The sequence below is a fragment of the Trachemys scripta genome, chromosome 1 (assembly GCF_013100865.1).
Source record: "Trachemys scripta elegans isolate TJP31775 chromosome 1, CAS_Tse_1.0, whole genome shotgun sequence".
In the NCBI taxonomy this organism is placed as follows: Eukaryota; Metazoa; Chordata; order Testudines; family Emydidae; genus Trachemys; species Trachemys scripta.
In genome coordinates this window covers 14361208-14379019 of record NC_048298.1, presented here as the reverse complement: position 1 = coordinate 14379019, position 17812 = coordinate 14361208, and the positions used below count along the sequence as shown (strand labels likewise).

At 44.5% G+C, this 17812-nt stretch overlaps 1 protein-coding gene across 1 annotated transcript in view; it reads right to left on the bottom strand.

Moving 5' to 3' along the window:
- The window catches only part of CAMK1D (calcium/calmodulin dependent protein kinase ID), a 349263-nt gene that overhangs the window by 55556 nt on the left and 275895 nt on the right, over positions 1-17812 (bottom strand). Inside the window, exon 4 of the mRNA XM_034764971.1 lies at positions 11219-11357. Within this exon, the coding sequence (XP_034620862.1) occupies positions 11219-11357 (139 nt within the window). The remainder of the gene's footprint in view (positions 1-11218; positions 11358-17812) is intronic.

Below are 17812 nucleotides of genomic sequence, written 5' to 3'. Positions count from 1 at the left end.
AGACAAATATATGAGTCCAGTAAAGAACAAGGTGACACTTTACATTTATTATATTCAATTTTTGAAGCGAAGGGGGGGGGATTCCCCAGAACCCTCAACCAATTCCCCATAATAATCATTCTTTAAAGGCAGTACCAGCCAACCTATTCTCGTGACTGAGAAGGATTCTATGGGGAACCAAATCAGTGCCACTGTTAAGGCAACTAGCCAGAGGCCCTCCTCTTCAGATGTTGTATGTACCATCTCTGAAGCCATTCCTTTTCTTTGACACCCCAAGCAGGAACCATGGCCCCTTCTTTCTCCTGACCAGAGACATAAGGGGATTGTCCTATATACAAACAAGGACAGTCTCTTCACTCTATGGTGATAAAACAGAAGAGTTCGCTTATATGCAAGTATAAATGGTAAGTACTATGTAGAACATTCAACACATTTTACATAGATGCAGTGGGGGTTAAACTGTAGTTTAAAAAAATCCCATTAGTGTTAGAGAATTTTTATATATATCCTGTAGGAAATAAACTATGATAAAAGAGTAAATGCCATTAAAGTTAATAGAGTTACACCAACATTGATTTGGCTCCAGTTAACTAGAAAAAATATTGCACTACTGAGAATAATGAACTAGGAGCCGAGTAGAAATCAGGAGTCTCTTCACTGAGCTCCATGGAGTTGTGCTGATGTTAATCTGGTTTGAGATCAGAATCATGCCCCAGACACCAATGTGCTACATTGTTGCTAATCCAAAATGTCCAATACATCTGCTTTTAATAATTCGTTATGTTATTAACAAACAATACAGATCTTACTAAATACAGTGCACTTCTGGGAAGTGTAATTTGAGGTTTTACCTCCCAGGGTGATTCCATTACTAAGCGTTTGAGCCTGCAAGGTGCTTAGGGTCCTCTGTGAACTCCCAGTGAAGCTGTGGAAGCAGTGGACAATCCACACCTTGTAGGGCCAGGCCTTAAACTTGTTACATTTTTACAGCACGAGATTACCAGCTTTGTGACATAGTATTGGAACAAGGTACAAATACCTACCACAATTTAACACATTTTCTTCTATAAACCCAATATGCGCTCCAAATGTGGATTTTCAGGAAATAATATATGACACAGATGGGGCAATTCAACATCATTACATTCACTGTGCCAAACCCAGCCTTGGTATATAAGGGGGCAACTCCACTGAAGTCAATAGCAATGGGCTAGGGCTGAATTTGGCACTTTATCTTATAGCAGAACTCAGGAAGTCAGACACATTTTTATGTTTCACTCAGATGCTTATGAACTCTTAAAGTATTTCAACAACACTCACACCGAGCCAAGAACCCAAGGATACCAGAGTAGAAGAGACTGAATTAAATGTTTAGGACCTGACCCTTCATACCTGCTTTTCAGTGCTCAGTGTGGCATGGTGACGTGGCAAAGAAGGAGATTATTGCAAAGGGGGCCATAGGGCCTTGAGATGCAACTACTTACAGCAGCCCCAAGGTTGCTTTAAGTTGTATGGACCAATAGCCCACAGGGCAGTCAGGATCACTGGGGCATAAGGATACTCCGGCCATGTTCCCTCTTTCCTGAATATTTCCCTTGAACTGGGAAGAGGAGCAGCGAAGGAGCCGTTACACCATCTCTATACCATCCAGATATTCCCCTTACATACGGAGTATCGTCATGGGGTAATTAAGCAAGCTTTCTGGCTGCTGTGGACCATCAGAGCAGCACCAAGCCGCGTTGCTGGGCCTTAATTTGCAGGACTGAAACATAGCAGACAATGATGTTATCCCCTTGTTCTCACATGCGCGTGTACACACAAGTGGAAACAAACGTATGACCTTGCCCAGTGTCTTCTAAAGGGGCTGAGATCAGAAAGGAAACAGGGTTTCTGAAAAACAAAACAAAATTGGCTATGCTGCGTGTACTGCTTTTCTAAATGTTCTCTTGGTACCTCATGAGTCCCTCGCCTTCAATGCCCTGCATAGCTCTATCTCTGCCGTGCCTTACCCTTGGATCTTCTTCTGACATCACACAGGGATGTTAAGGGTACAGCCCCTGGGCTGGATCCGTTCCATGGTACAGTTTCATCAGGACCACGGACTTTCCATGACTCTGTGGGCTTTGTCTATATGACCCCGGAGACCACACTATGAAGGTGTGATTCATAGAGTGCATCAGTGTGTCACCACTCTAGCTCCCTGTGTGTACCTTGCTAGTGTGCATTGGTGTAGTCCTGTTTCAAACAGGACTAGATCTATGCACACTAAGGAACATTTAGTGTGAGCCAGCAAGTTCCACATGGGGGAATTAGAGCACAACACACTGGTGCACTCTGTAAATCACACTCCTGTAGTCCAGACTCTGGCGTAGCAAGCCAGCAGTACCTCGCACACAGGCGTAGAACCGCTCAGTTGCGTTTAAGAAGCACTGGGGAAGCATAAACCTGGTGGAAACTGATGTGTGTCCGGGCAAGCGGAAATGGCACTGAAGAGCGCTTACCCATTGGCTGGAGATTAGATACCTCACCTAGCAAGTCAAAGAAAAGGAAACTTCAAATAAGTCAAAGGTTGAATGCCTCCTGCAGCTGGTGGACTCCCTTTTAAATAAAAAATTTAAAAAGAGAAGAAAAGAAAAAGGGGTGAGGGGATACCCTTCTTCTACTCTTCCCTTCCTTCATTTCTTTATTCAGCTTGTAACACATGGCCATGTCTTTATCCATAAAGAGAAAAGTAGATCATTTCTCTTGACAGGCAGGACATTCGTGGAGAATTTCATATTTCTTTGTGGACATGAATGGACAGCACATGTGCTTGATATGTAAGCAATAGGTACAGGAGCGGCGCCAGGGTTTTTGCTGCCCTAGGTGGCAGCGCTCCTCCTCTGAGCATTCAGGGGGTCTGAGGTCTTCGGCGGCAGGGGTCCTTCCGCTCCACATCTTTGGGGCACTTCGGCGGCGGGTCCTGGAGCGAGTGAAGGACCCGCCGCCGAATTTCCGCTGAAGACCCGGAGCGGAAGGACCCCCTGCCGACGAATTTCCACCGAGGGCGGCAAAATGCTGCCCCCCAAATCCTGCCGCCCTAGGCGACCGCCTAGGATTGCCTAGTGGAAGCGCCGGCCCTGAACAGGTAGCTGTGGTAAAATAATACAACATTCAAAGGCACTATGAAGCAAACCAGGATGAGAAGTATGATAAATAAACAAGAAAATTATGTGAAGATAAATACTCCAAATTAGCACAGTTGTTAAAAATGCAGCCATTAATGTTTACTAATGCGTATCATGCAAGTAATTCTGCTGTTGAGGCAAGCTATGTGATTGCCCATGAAATAGCTGTCTCATCCAAACCATTTTCTGAGGGAGAATTTTTGAGGAACTTCATGCTACAAGCTTCAGAAGTACTGTGTCCAGATAAGTGGGAAGCTTTTGCAAATATCATCCTCTCAGGAAACAAAATTGCTGAGAGAATCGAGTTAGCTGAGAATCTGAATAGTCAACTGCAGGACAAAGCAAAGTACTTTGCTGCTTTTTCAACGTCAATTGATGAAAGCACAGATGTAAACGACGCATCTCAACTAGCAGTGTTAATTCATGGAGAGCGTGTGTGAAGCAGAGGAGCTTGTAGAATTGTAGACACAACAACAGCAAATTATCTCTTTATCAACTTGGTGAAAGCTCTCAACAAATTGGATGTGGACTGGACAAGAGCTCTGAGTCTGGCCGCAAACAAGGCATCCTCAATAGTAGGTAAGAAAGCTGGAGTTGCAACAAAATTGAAGACCTAATTGCAAACTATCAACCACAAGCAACAGTTTAGCAGTTTTCATTTTATTTTACATTAAGAACCTTTCTGTAGTAAAATTTTGGAAATGAATCATGTGATGAATGTGGCTGTTAAAAATGTAAATTTTATTCGAGCTAGAAGTCTCTAATCAGTTCAGCCTGCTGTTGGAAGGATGTGAGATTCATTGTGGACTGCCATATCAAACTGTAGTGGCTAAATTGGAGAGCTGTATTGAAGCACCTTAAGAACATAAGAACGGCCAGACTGGGTCAGACCAAAGGTTCATCTAGCCCAATATCCTGTCTTATGACAGTGGCCAATGCCAGGTGCCCCAGAGGGAATGAACAGAACAGTTATGACATCAAGTGATCCATCCCCTATCGCCCAGTCCCAGCTTCTGGCAAACAGAGGCTAGGGACAGCATCCCTGCCCATCCTTCCTAATAGCCATTGATGGACCTATCCTCCATGAGCTTATCTAGTTCTTTTTTGAAACCTGTTATAGTCTTGGCCTTCACAACATCCTCTGGCAAAGAGTTCCACGGGTTGACTGTGCGTTGTGTGAAGAAATACTTCCTTTTGTTTGTTTTAAACCTGCTGCCTATTAATGTCATTTGGTGACCGCTAGTTCTTGTGTTATGAGAAGTAATAAACAACACTCCCTTATTTACTTTCTCTACACCAATCATTATTTTATAGACCTCTATCATATCCCCGCTTAGTCATCTCTTTTCCAAGCTGAAAAGTCCCAGTCTTATTAATCTCTCCTCATATGGAAGTTGTTCCATGCCCCTAGTAATTTTTTTGCCCTTTTTTGAATTGCGTTCTGAGATCAGAAAGGAAAAGCCGTCACTGAATTACAGGACAATGAATGGCTTCAAAACCTTGCTTTCATGGTGGATATTACAGAGCACTCGAACTCGCTCAACACAAGAACGCAGGAGGGCAACCAAGTAGCGATAGAATCCTATGACAACATTCACGCTTTTGAAACTGAGCTTCAGCTGTGGAGAAGGAACTTTCCCAGAGTAACTTGGCACATTTACCTGCCTTGAAATCACGATGTGACACTGTTGGGACTCAGTGTGATGACACCATGGGCAAAATTGCTGAACTGAGAAAGGAATTTCAAGAATGATTCTCTGACTTCAGGAGCTATGAGGAAGAGTTTGCAATTTTCAGCACAACCTTTTCTGTTAATGTGCTCGATGTACTAGAGGAGCTCCAACTGGAACTTAATGAAGTGTAGTGTGACACTGCTGAAGGGCAAATTTTCCAATATTGGGGTGTTTCCAAGTTTACCAATATCTGGATCAAATTATTCCAGACTGAAGTCCTTTGCATCAAGAATTCTTTCCATGTTTGGGAGCATGTATGTGTGTGAACAAGTATTCTCCATCATAAATATCCACAAATCTAAGCTACTTTCTGAACTAAGCAACACACACCTGAACTCGATACTCAAGATAGCCTCAGCCCAGTCATTTGCTCCAAATGTTGATGCACTAGTTCAAGCTAAGAGGTACCAGGTATCGGGGGAGCAGCAGTAGCGATCACTAAAATCTAAAATAAATGAAATTACCAACATGGTTTCTCTTTATCTATTTCTATTTTAATAACTTTTGCTGAATGTGGCCCATGCCAAGTGGCAGGGTATCGGATCAGGCCCACCATATGAAATGCATTTGACAACCCTGCATCGCATATGCTGGTTTTACATTGGTATCTGGCTGTGTGGGAATTACCCCTGATTTACCTCGCTGCAAGGGAGATCAGAACCAGGCTCATGTCTCTAGCCCCACACTTGGGTCCCAAACTGTGCCAGTTTGGCTCACCTTGCTGCTTCCTTTGTCTCCTATTACCATAAATGACACCTTATGTATCCTCTTGCTACCCTCCCTAACCTTGCACATTAGAATTGCTTAGACATTTTTGACAATAGCAAAAGTACGATGAAAAACAGAAATGAAATTTCATATATATTTTCATGAAGTTTTCCTCCTTTTCCAACCACCCTTACAAGCAGCCTCATTCCCTTTCTTCACCCCCCTCCATCCTCACCTCCTTTCACTACCCCTTCCATCGCAGAGCTCCTTCCTCACTCTCTTTCCTGACTAGAAGCTGATTGAAATTTTCTGAATTTCAAAATACTGCTGACATTTCAAAATTCAAAAATTAAACAGGAAATCCCACCTCTCTCCCTACAGTCCTGCTTTTCAACCAGTGAGAGAGGGGGTACAATAGTTTGAATTGCACACATTTTAATTTCTAAAATCTTCAATATTAAAAAAAAAAAAACCAGGAACAAATTGAAAACATTTTCATGATTTTTTTCCAACCAGTTTTACTCCTGATCGAGTTCCAATCTCAGGGCTTGTCTTCACTATGGGCTAAATCAGTGCTGCTGAAATTGATGCAGTGATGTCGATTTAGTGGGTCTGGTGAAGATGCAATAAGTTGATGGAAGAGCAATCTCCCGTCAACGTAATTACTCCACTTCAATGAGAAGCGGAAGCTATGCTGGCAGGAGAGCATCTCCAGATGACATAACGTGGTGTAGACACTGCATTCTGCCATATATTTCATATTATAGCTGTCTCGGATGATGACACAGCACATGTTGTTCATTTTAAGAACACTGTCACTGAAGATTTGACAAAACACAAAGAAGGTACCAATGTGAGATTTCTAAAGAGAGCTACAGCACTTGACCCAGAGTTTAAGACTCTGAAGTGCCTTCCAAAATCTGAGAGGCCTGAGGTGTGGAGCATGCTCTCAGAAGACTTAAAAGAGTAACACTCTGATGCGGAAACTACAGAATCCAAACCACCAAAAAAGAAAGCTGCTTTGGATAGTCATTGAGCAGAACCCATCATCAGCATGGACACGTGGCCCCTGGAATGGTGGTTGAAGAATGAAGAGACATATGAATCTTTAGCACATCTGGCATGTAAATATCTTGCGACACCGGCTACAACAGTGCCATGAGGATGCCTGTTCTCACTTTCAGGGGACATTGTAAACAAGACATGGGCAGCATTATCTCCTGCAAATTGTAACCAAACTTGTTTGTCTAAGCAATTGTCTGAAGTAGGACTGAGTGGACCTGTAGGTTCTAAAGTTTTACATTGTTTTATTTTTGAATGCAGTTATTTTTTGTACATAATTCTACATTTGTAAGTTCAACTTTCATGATAAAGAGATTGCACTACTTGCAGTACTTGTATTAGGTGAATTGAAAAATACCATTTCTTTTGTTTTTTACAGTGCAAATACTTGTAATCAAAAATAAATATAAAGTGAGCACTGTACACTTTGTATTCTGTGTTCTAACTAAAATCAATATATTAGAAAATGTAGAAAACATCCAAAAATATTTAAATAAATGGTATTCTATTCTTGTTTAACAGTGCAATTAATCGCGATTAATTTTTTTAATCCCTTGACAGCCTTCATATTAACTGATTAATTAAAAAGGATGCTAACAAGATGAGTCTGTACTGATTAGAATCTCTCAGGACCTTTTATTGTTCTAATCACTGTCCTCCACCCTTTGTTTATTGTCATTCTTTGCTGTGTTATTTAGATCAGAATCTCTCGGGGTAGAGACCTGCCTTTCCCATCCGTTAAGTGGTGCTCTACGAATAATGATTATAATAGCAATAGTTAATTATTGATGTTGCAAAGTAATAGTCCCAATCCCAATCTTGATTGTGGGACCATCTGGCCTCCATCAGGACCTTCCCCAGCCTAGGAATCCACAGGATCTGCTTGCCCACTTGCAGCCTTCTGCGGCAGCCACAACAGAGTGCACTGCCAGCCCTCTGCTGGGCCCAGGTTCCCTGATGGAGTTGGGCCCACCTTTACATCCTGTAGCTGGGAATCACCAGCTCCAATCACTAGATTCTGTCCAGCTGGGTTGGATGATTCTCACCAACTACCTGCTGGGCTCCTCTCCAGAACAGGGCTGGCTGTTCCCTGGTACTCTGGCCCTTAAAGGGGCAGACTGGCCTGTTTACAGTGCTAGGGCAGCAGGTGAATTCCCCCCCAGCTACTGCCACTTGGGGAGGTGGAGTACCTAGACAATGGGTACATCTACACTACAGCGGGGAGTCGATTTAAGATACGCAAATTCAGCTACGTGAATAGCGTAGCTGAATTCGACGTATTACAGCCGACTTACCCCGTTGTGAGGACGGCGGCAAAATCGACTTCTGCCGCTTTTTGTCGGCGGCGCTTACTACCACCTCCGCTGGTGGAGTTAGAGCGCCGATTCGGGGATCGATTGTCGCGTCCCGACGGGACGCGATAAATCGATCCCCGAGAGGTCGATTTCTACCCGCCGATTCAGGCGGGTAGTATAGACCAGGCCAATGAGAGAACCTCTCTCATTGGCATAGGTGGCGTATTCACTGTAGCTGTTTATATGTAGATAAGCCCCAAAATTTTACCAATATGTAATGATCCAGAAGCAGAACCAACGAACAGACGAAGATAAAGACTGTACTGGTGCTAACCCAAAGCAGGGCCAACTCTGTCTGCCATGAAGAGCCACTCTTGTGCATTGTCCCATACAAAACCTGTGCAATAGCAATGCTGAGCGTTACTTTTAAAATCGGACTCTGGTCTGTCAGCCACACCCACGTGTTTTGGGACAAAACATGGTATTTTATCATTTCCCCCCAACTGGCCCTTTTTATCAGATGTGAAAAATCAACATCACCACCACTCAGCATTGCCATGTTTATGCAAAGTTAAGACAAAGCAATGAGAGGCACAGTACAGTCCTTACCATCTGCTCAACAAAGATTTGCAGCAGCAAGTTGCTTTTGCAAGACTGGAATAAAAAATGAAACCACCCATGTAAAACATAAAGCTTCATTCATGACTCTGTTACCATCAGAGTGTGACACTGCCCGGCTTCTCTTTAGGTTGGATTCCCCTTTTGTGACCTGGGAGGACAACGTAGGGGAAGAGGCCAGAGTATCAATAGCTGAGCACAGGAGATGGTTATAAAGTCCCACCAAGTCACTGACAATGGATTGGTTGGCTTGGCACTTTTCCTCAGTCTTCTGATAGCCAACAAATCCGTTGGCCTCTGTAAAAGAATACAGGTCCTATATCCTAAGAGGAAAAGTGAATCCTACCTCAAAATGAAGAAGCATTTTCCATCTCTAACCTCTGCCTATCCAAGTATTTAGATAGCTCCCATCACCAGAGTCACTAGGCTCTTCAAATGTTAATTAAACTTAGCCTCACAATAACCCTGGAAGACAAGGAATTTTTATCTCCATATTAAAGATGGGGAACTGAGGCTGGGAAAGACTAAGCAATTGACCCAGGGAAACTAAACTAAGCTAGTGGCAGGAACTGAACTTAAATTGCAGTTTAGTTCAAGTCAGTGCTTTAACCACAAGACCATCCTTTCTCTCTTGTAAGTCTATATTTTGTTACAAGCTACATTAGTTTGCTCTTTCACTTTTATCCTACACTAAGTGAAAAATTTGTGACCCCAATGCTGAGTATATATATTCAGTTATTGTCTTTTATTAAAAAAATATGCCTTCTGCTACCGTATTGTTCAGGGTACCCAAGGCTTAAATGTCCTGATTTTATCTAGCTACGCACACCATTACATCTTTACAAAGAAATATCTGCTTATCATCTCAATGGCAGCATTCAAAATGGACGGAGAAAAGTATGAAGAAATAATGCTATTATTTGAATAGAAGGGATGAGCGATTCTGCTATAATGACACCTGGGAACAGCGAGGAACAAAGAGTAATCTCAAAATTATACAATTACCCCGTGATCTTCAGAAAAGAATCACTTGTGCAGAAAGCACGTACAAAAACGTTGGCTTAAATGGAATGACCGTAAAGGGGGAATTGGTAAACATTTTCCAAACAATTAATCCTGTAACACTCTGTATTTAAAAGCAGCACCCTGGAACCCCCATATTCACCCTGTCATATAATTATGATATATTGCACACAAAGCATGCCATGTAAGACATCATATGAAAGTTCATGATCTGCTGAAACCTATTATTCTGTCCAAATACGTATATCATTTGTGTGTATCAAGTTATGCGATTTTGCTGTATGGTTGTTACTGAAATATGTGGAAAGTTTGCTAGTGACATACAAAGGAGGCAAACCACTCCCAGGAGGATGTTCAATGACCATTAATCAGCAGGGGAGTTGTATTCAAGGGATTTACAATTCAATGGCAGTTGCACAAGACCACACCAGGGGGGTTGCTTAACATGTGACTCAGCAAGGCCAATCAGGACAAGTCTGGGCTAATATTTTCCAGTCACGTGGATTGAGGGTATAAAATAAGGACAGTGGCATCATGCCTTGTCCTTTCTTATCCTCCACCTATGCTGGAAGCATCAAGAATGCTGGAAAGACAAAGACTTCAATTGAGGAGATATCCAGTGGGGTGAGAAAACTGCTTGATTGAAATACTACCTAATGTAATAAAGTTTAAGATTTAGAATGTACGTTTACCTTTTATTTTCTTTGATAACTATCTCTGACCTTTTATGCCTACCACTTATAATCACTTAAAATCTATCTTTCTGTAGTTAATATGTTTTGTATTTTACCTAAAACAGTGTGTTTTGGTTAAAGTGCTTGAGCAATCTCAGCTTAATTTACAAAGGCTTGTTTAGGTCCTCTCCACATTGACAGAGGGGCAGACTGTCTAATAAACCTACACTGGTCAGGCTTCTGACCAGGGAAAGATGGTACGGCTTTGGGATGCACCACTGGAGAGACGGGGGGAATGGGCTTGTGCCTTTCTCTGTGTAATTTGTGAGTGGCTCAGGGACCATTCATGCAATCTAGCTGGGTGTGGGGCTCCACATGCGGTTATGCTGAGTGATAACAGCGCCTGGAGGGGTTTGCTGCTGGTTACTAGCAAGGCATTGTGAGAGACAGCCCAGGCTGGAGAGTTAAGGGGGCACCGCAGTCCCATAGTTCCAGGTTGTAACCCAGGGATTCCGTCACAAATCCCTCATCATTATAAGTAGTATGTAGTATTTAATACAGCACTGTAAATTTGCAAGGCACTTTTTCAGAAGTAAAAACACATGCGTCTGCCCAGAAGAGCTCACATTCTTAATGTAACGGAAGTCATTTTCCCCCAGGATAGATTTGCTGTAATCCCACTCACCACTAATGTTGCTGAAGGTGGCAGGAAAAGGCCCTTCATGAGACAAGATAAAGAAACACTGCTCTAGATAAAACACAAGACAGCTGTTCAGAGAAGTGAGGGTATGGATTATACAAAGCCTCACTCAAAGGATGAATCTCTACTCAAAGAGGTAGTCCCACGATAGTCGTGAACAGTGTGAGTTAGGCTTTGCGGTAATTGGGCCCACACTCATTAATACTATCTAGAGATACAAGTAAGTAAGTGGCCTTACCTTGAGATCTCGATGCACAATGCCCATTCTGTGCAGGTAGTAGACAGCATCTAGGACCTGCCGTATCAGAGTGCTTGCATCCTTCTCGGTGTAAAATCCTTTCTCTACTATGCGGTCGAAAAGCTCGCCTCCAGACACTCTGAAAAACATCATGGAATATGGAAGTGTGAAGATGTGCTTATAACTCTCTAAAGGTATGTCTACACTGGGGCCGACTGCAGCTTGGGTAGACGCACCCAAGCTAGCTTTAATCTAGATAGCTTGGGTCGTGGAGCAGTGAAGCTGCTGACGCAGTGCATGAGTAATTACCCAAGGTTCTGGGACGACTCGTACAGCCCATATGGAAGCCGATACAGCCCCAGTTCCACAGCGCTGGCAACCAAGCTAGCTAGACTAAAGCTAGGCTCCGTGTCAGCAATGTACATATACCCTAAATGATGGCCAATGAGAGTAGGGTGACCAGATGTCTCGTTTTTATAGGGACAGTACTGTTTTGGGGGACTTTTTCTTATATAGGCGCCTATTATCCCCCACCCCCTGTCCCGTTTTTTTACAGTTGCTATCTGGTCAATCTAGATGAGAGTACAGAATCGGATTCAGTTCAAGCAAGTGATTGTCTAGTGCTATGGGGATGCTCAAATAAAGTAGAAAAAGCCTCAAATATTAGGATTTTGGGGGGCTTCCCATAGCACAGAAGCTGGTCAGTTTGCTTTTAACACTGAATCCACCCTAATGGGACAAAAAGGTTGATTGAAAACAATAGGGTAATAATTATAAAACAAAAAACATCATGGCTACCCTACTATAACAGAATGGCCCATCTAGTCCAGTATACTGTCTCGACAAGGGCCAAAGAAAAAGTATTGGGCCAGACTCACTAGGGCTAGCTAGCACAGGGCAATTACACTTTCCTAGGCCAGCAAGATCCATGAGTAGATGAGGAAGGACAGGGAATATTTCTGATACTGCCCAGCTGTAATGCACTTCGTGTGTGTAAGTTAAAGTCTGACATCGCCGTCTAGTGGCTGGCCCAGGATGATTATAAGGGGCTTACTACTGTCAGCAGCTTGACTCATGCTTTAGTGGTAAAGACTTGTGTTTTTGGAGCTGGAGGCAGGGTTCTATTCTCCTTCCCCGTCTGTGTGAGATTTATACAGTAATTGTGTCGGATACCTACAGCACATTCATTCATTTTACTGCTTTGGGATTCCTACTGGGGAGAAGAAAAGGGCAGCCTCTTCCACAGACTTCACCATTTTACCCATTCCTACTTGTTCATATATCACAACCTAGACACACGCTTATGTTTCAAGACTGTTGGGCGAGCCTGGCCTCAGATTGACTGGCAGAGCACAGTTATTAACAAGAGAACAAAGATTATGAGATCAGTTCCCCACCAGGTAACCCAGACTGGGAAAGGGTTCCATAAATCAAAGAGAAAAATAAAATGGAACCATCCCAATATTATACTTATACTACATTACACTTCTCTTCTGCTCTGCTAGAAATAACATGCTCCTTCACCCATCTTACATAAAGAATGGGCCACATTAAACTTTTTAATGGAACTTTCTGTGAAAAAAAGAGGTAGGTCTTTACTAAGCTATTGAAATCATAAAACTGTCAGCAAGAAACTTTAACTGCCCCACCAGGACAAATAAAAGATTTCTATTTTAGCAGGCAAACAAATTAAAAAAAATAAAATTAATGTGATATGTTTTCTGCAAGCTGTACCACTTAACATATAATAAATAACAGACTGAAATGTTCTTTAAAAACAAACCTAATAAAGGAAAAATAATAGAGTCATTAAATGCTCATGTGGGGGGAGCTTTACGTTATACAAACACTAGGTAATTCAGTTGCAGGCACTCCAAGCAATAATCTGTTTGAATAATGATTCTGAGATCACTTCCTAAGGAAAGTTAGGAGCTGAAACAGAAGAGACTGCTGCTCCTGGAAATTAACATGTTCAACTTGGAAACTGAAATGAAATCTAGGAGAAAATAGCCATTTAAACTGAATAATCCACCAATTAGTTACTAAGCAACTAAACTGAATGAGCCACTGAAATATTGAAACTAAGATGAAATTATTCAACAGATGTGAAATTCACTCAGGGCCTGGTCCAAAGCCCACTGAAATAAATGGAAAGGCTCTCACTGGCTCCGATAAGCTATGGATCAGGCCCCATGTGAGTCCCCTCTGTGTCACTTAATCTTTGTACTTCCACACTGAGAGCAGGGCTGGAAGCCCGGATCCACAGTGGTCATGCAGAGGCTCTCTGCACTCCCTATGCACCATAGAGGGGGCTCTGTGCTGGCCACAGAAACAGACTGATGCAGAAGGTGGCAGTATAGGGGCAGGTTGGCAGCAAGTTGGGTGAGGGGCTCCTGGTCCATTATGTAGTTCTAGAGGCTATAACATCTAGCCCAGGTGGCAAGGAGGTACCACAGCCTATGGCTGCTGCTGCTGCAGCTGCGGAAAAGGAGATGTGATGCAGCTCCACACCCTGGATTGCGGTGATTTTTGTCCACTCTCCATCCTGGGCATTTCATTTGCATAAAGGCTGAATGCTCACCCTATAGGAATCCTCCTACATAAAGATTATCTGGTTGCTACAATAGGAGCTATATAATGAAAAGTGAATAGATACAATGGACAGGCAGGTGCTAGTCAATACCGCACAGAATGCTGCCCCAAATCCTTGGCTTTTAGATCCACATTCAATATAAAATCCAGCCAGGCTCCATTCTCCTTGCCATGGAAGAGTCTCCTAAATGCTGTGCAAAGAATCTATTTCTCCATCCGCAGAAGGCAGATACCGTTTTATTGAATCTGGCTTTTATTAACTGCCTGTCTTTTCATATTTTCCCCAACCCCTCTTGTACCCTCTGGATTCACTGCACTGAAAATTTAGTCCATGCCATAATTAATGTGATTGAATACAGCATGTTTTCCTATGAAATCTCTGTGTGCTTTGTTGTGCACTCCACACAGTTCCTTGGTTTTTATTCCTGAGATATACTGCTTTACTAGACACTGATTTACAGCATGTGCTTTTATGTGCAAGGTCTCTCTCCTCCCTTACTCCCAGAGAGAATAACTCCCTACTATTTTTAATCAGAACTACTTGAGATTTCCCACACACACACACTCCACAAGTCCTTTATCTCTTAATCAAAAGCTCTTCTAACTTGAATTTAGTTCAGTTGATCTACTGTACCCAGGCTCAATCTGTTTATAATTTACTTTCAACACACGGAATATATTTTCAGCCTATTGAATGACGCATTGCAAAACAGAGCTGAAATGCAGACACACAAGATAGATATTCCCTCTTAATTCAGGACGTGACTGTGACACCAAGTATGCATCATGCAGGGACCAAAGGGGGCATATGGCAGCCTTTACTCTCTTGCATGGGTTACCTGTGTTGCAAGTCCAAGGTAATGTGCACTGGCACAAGACACTTTGTATCCTGGTGCAGTGTATCTACACTATGGGCTTGCATTGGTGCATCGACATTGGCATAACTATATTGGTGCAACAAGCCCTGGGATAGACAAAGCCTTGTCTCTTCAAACAAGAAGCTTCATAGCCACAGGTTCTGCCCCCAAGTATGTTCTGCCCTACGGCACCTAATGGTCTAAACCTGGGTCTCTCTAGCTGCGTCATCCCTAGGGTTACCATACATCCAGATTGCCCCGGACATGTCCGGCTTTTTGGTCCTCAAATCCCCATCCGGGGGGAGTTTTCAAAAAGCTGGACATGTCCGGGGAAATAGGGAGGTATAAGCCAGGGTCCGCCCGGCCCCAGCACGACCCGTCGGGTCCGCAGCGCAGCCCAGCCCAGCCACCCCGGCGACATTGTAGCGAGCTCGGGCGGGGGGTGAGGGAGGGCGCAGCCGCAGAAGTCGGCGGAGGGGCCGCTGCTGCCCCCGCAGGCTGGGCGGACCGCGCGCCCCAGCCGAGCCCACAGGATCACGGGGAGGCTGGGCCCAGCCAGCGGCTCGGGCTTCCCTTGTGGGCGGGGACCCCCCGGCCACTGGGGGACCCTTCCTGCGGCCCTGGCGCTGCGGGAGCTGTTTCCAGCGGGGAACGTGCTTGGCGGTGGCAGGAAGGAGGCTGCGGCACGGGGCAGGGAGTGTGGCGTGTGCCGCGGCTGCAGGGACCCGCACCACCCCGGTCGCTGCTGAGCATCCGAAACCCCCGCCAGGCAGAGGCTGCCGGGGGAGCAGGGCAGGCGGGGGGCGCAGAGGCTGCAGGGCGAGGAGGAGCATAGAGGCTGCAGGGGAAGGGGGGCGCAGGGGCAGGGCAGGCGGAGGGCGCAGAGGCTGCAGGGGCTGGGGGGGTACAGGGGCTGCAGGGCGAGTGGGGAGCAGGGGGCACAGAGGCTGCAGGGCAAGGGGGGGTGCAGGGGCTGCAGGGCAAGTGGGGAGCAGGGAAGCACTTAGCAACCCCCAACCAAGATCAGAGCGGGAGGGAGGAGGGGGAATGCGGGGTGCTCAGAGGAGGGGGCAGAGTTGGGGCAGGGACTTTGGGGAAGGGGTTGGAATGGGGGCGGGGTTGGGGTGGGGCCAGGGGTGGGGAGGGGGCGAAGTTGGGGCGGGGCCAGGGCCCCCGTGGAGTGTCCTCTTTTTTCAGTGTTGAAATATGGTAACCCTAGTCATCCCTGTCTTGGAAGGTGAGCACACTCTTCGGTAGCTGAGACTCAGCCCATTATATTGAGACCAGGACCTTGCACTCTGTTCTGAAGTGAGCAGGGAGCCCTAGGCGTAGGAAGCGTTCATGAAGCCCTCCTGCAGTGTTTGCACTGGTCTTTGGGATGAGCTGCCGGTGGGTGTGGCACAAACTTCCCACTTTCTGAGGCAGTTACATTCAGCCTCAAGTAGCAAGAGTAGCAGTAGCTGAAGCTGGAGGATGACAGTGTAGCGACGTCCTTGTCTTAGAGGAGGGGGATGTAGTTTCCTGGCCAGACAGATATGGAAGGAGACATTTCTCATCACTGTGTCAATCTGTGTGACTGAGAGTAGACTGTCTCTGCCTCACAGCTGTCACTGTCTAATCTGACTGGATGTACTTTACCAAACGCTGGCGCAACAAGGACTGGGAGCAGTGGCAATTTTTCTCCCTTCACTGATTCTGATCTTGTCTCTGTGCAAGGAAAATGGCTGGACAGGAACAGCCAAGCGTGATTACTTGAAGGCAGTTTAATCCTGGTAATGACTCAGGTGTTATGGGAATCTGGAGTAACATTAACACAACAAGTGCCTAAGGGTGTCCGATGCATATTCAACAAAAAGGGGCTTGTGTCTGGCCCTGTTACAGTTCAGTTCGCTCTACATTCTGATGAGTCACTGCTGACCATTTATTTTAAAAGGAGACAAAGAACTAGGGTGACCAGATGTCCCGATTTTATAGGGACAGTCCCGATTTTGGGGTCTTTTTCTTCTATAGGCTCCTATTACCCCCCACCCCCTGTCCCGATTTTTCACATTTGCTGTCTGGTCACCCTACAAAGAATGGTCTTGTGAACTCAGAAAGCAGGAGTTCAACTGCTAATTCTGCCCCAGACTTCCTATGTGACTTTGTGCAAGACGTGATCTCTCTCTGTGCCTTGGTTACCCATCTGTAAAATGTCTAATACTTCTTCTCTGTTTCACACCGGGTGATGTGAGCTACTCAGCTATTATAGCAAAGGGATGTGTACCAATATCTGCACAGACAGGAGGTGGGCCTTTGGTTCCAGGGCAGATGTGGTACTGAATTTAATACAACTAACAATGACGTGTTTGAGTAAAAATAAAAAATAACGAAGTTAATACTTTCTACTTCCATAGCACCTTCCATCTGGAATGATCAACAATCACTGATCACCCAAATGAGGTAGGCCAGAATGAGTATTATCCCCATTTTTCAGCTAAGGAAACTCAGACACTGTGATTAAACGACTTGCCCAAGATCACACAGAGTTTGTGACACAGCCAGGAATAGAAGCAGATCCTGACTCCCGAGCCAATCACAATACCACCCTTGTTAGGAAAAGTGCCTTTCCCTTGATCCACTGTCCCCGCTTCAAGACACTGTGTAATACTGTCTGGCTGAGTGTTTGAACAAAGAGCCATTTTCTGGAAGTGGTGTGCTACGTGTGTGGGTTGTAAGCTGAACTTTGCTTTTGACACTTAACATTTGTTCCAAAAGGTCTAAACTAAATAAACCAGACTAAGAGTCAGTATAGCCTGCTTGACGACCTTGGGTAAGTCACTTTACCGCATAGTGCCTCAGTTTCCTGATCTGTAAAATGGGAAAAATGATATTGACCTCCTCTGTAAAGTACTTTGAGATCTACTGATGAAAAGCACTATGTAAGAGCTGGATATTACTGCTATTCTATTATTAGTATCCTGGGTCTATTGCAACTCATTTTCCCCACAACTGGGAAATAATCCATTGCAGCGTTCCTGGCCAGTTGGAAGACAAGATTACTAATTTTCCTAGCAGAAATGGTAGATGCCTTAGAAAAACAAGTAAAAGACATGGATCATAAGCTCTTCATTCCATGGAGCAAGAGTGGGCATGGCAAAACAAGTGA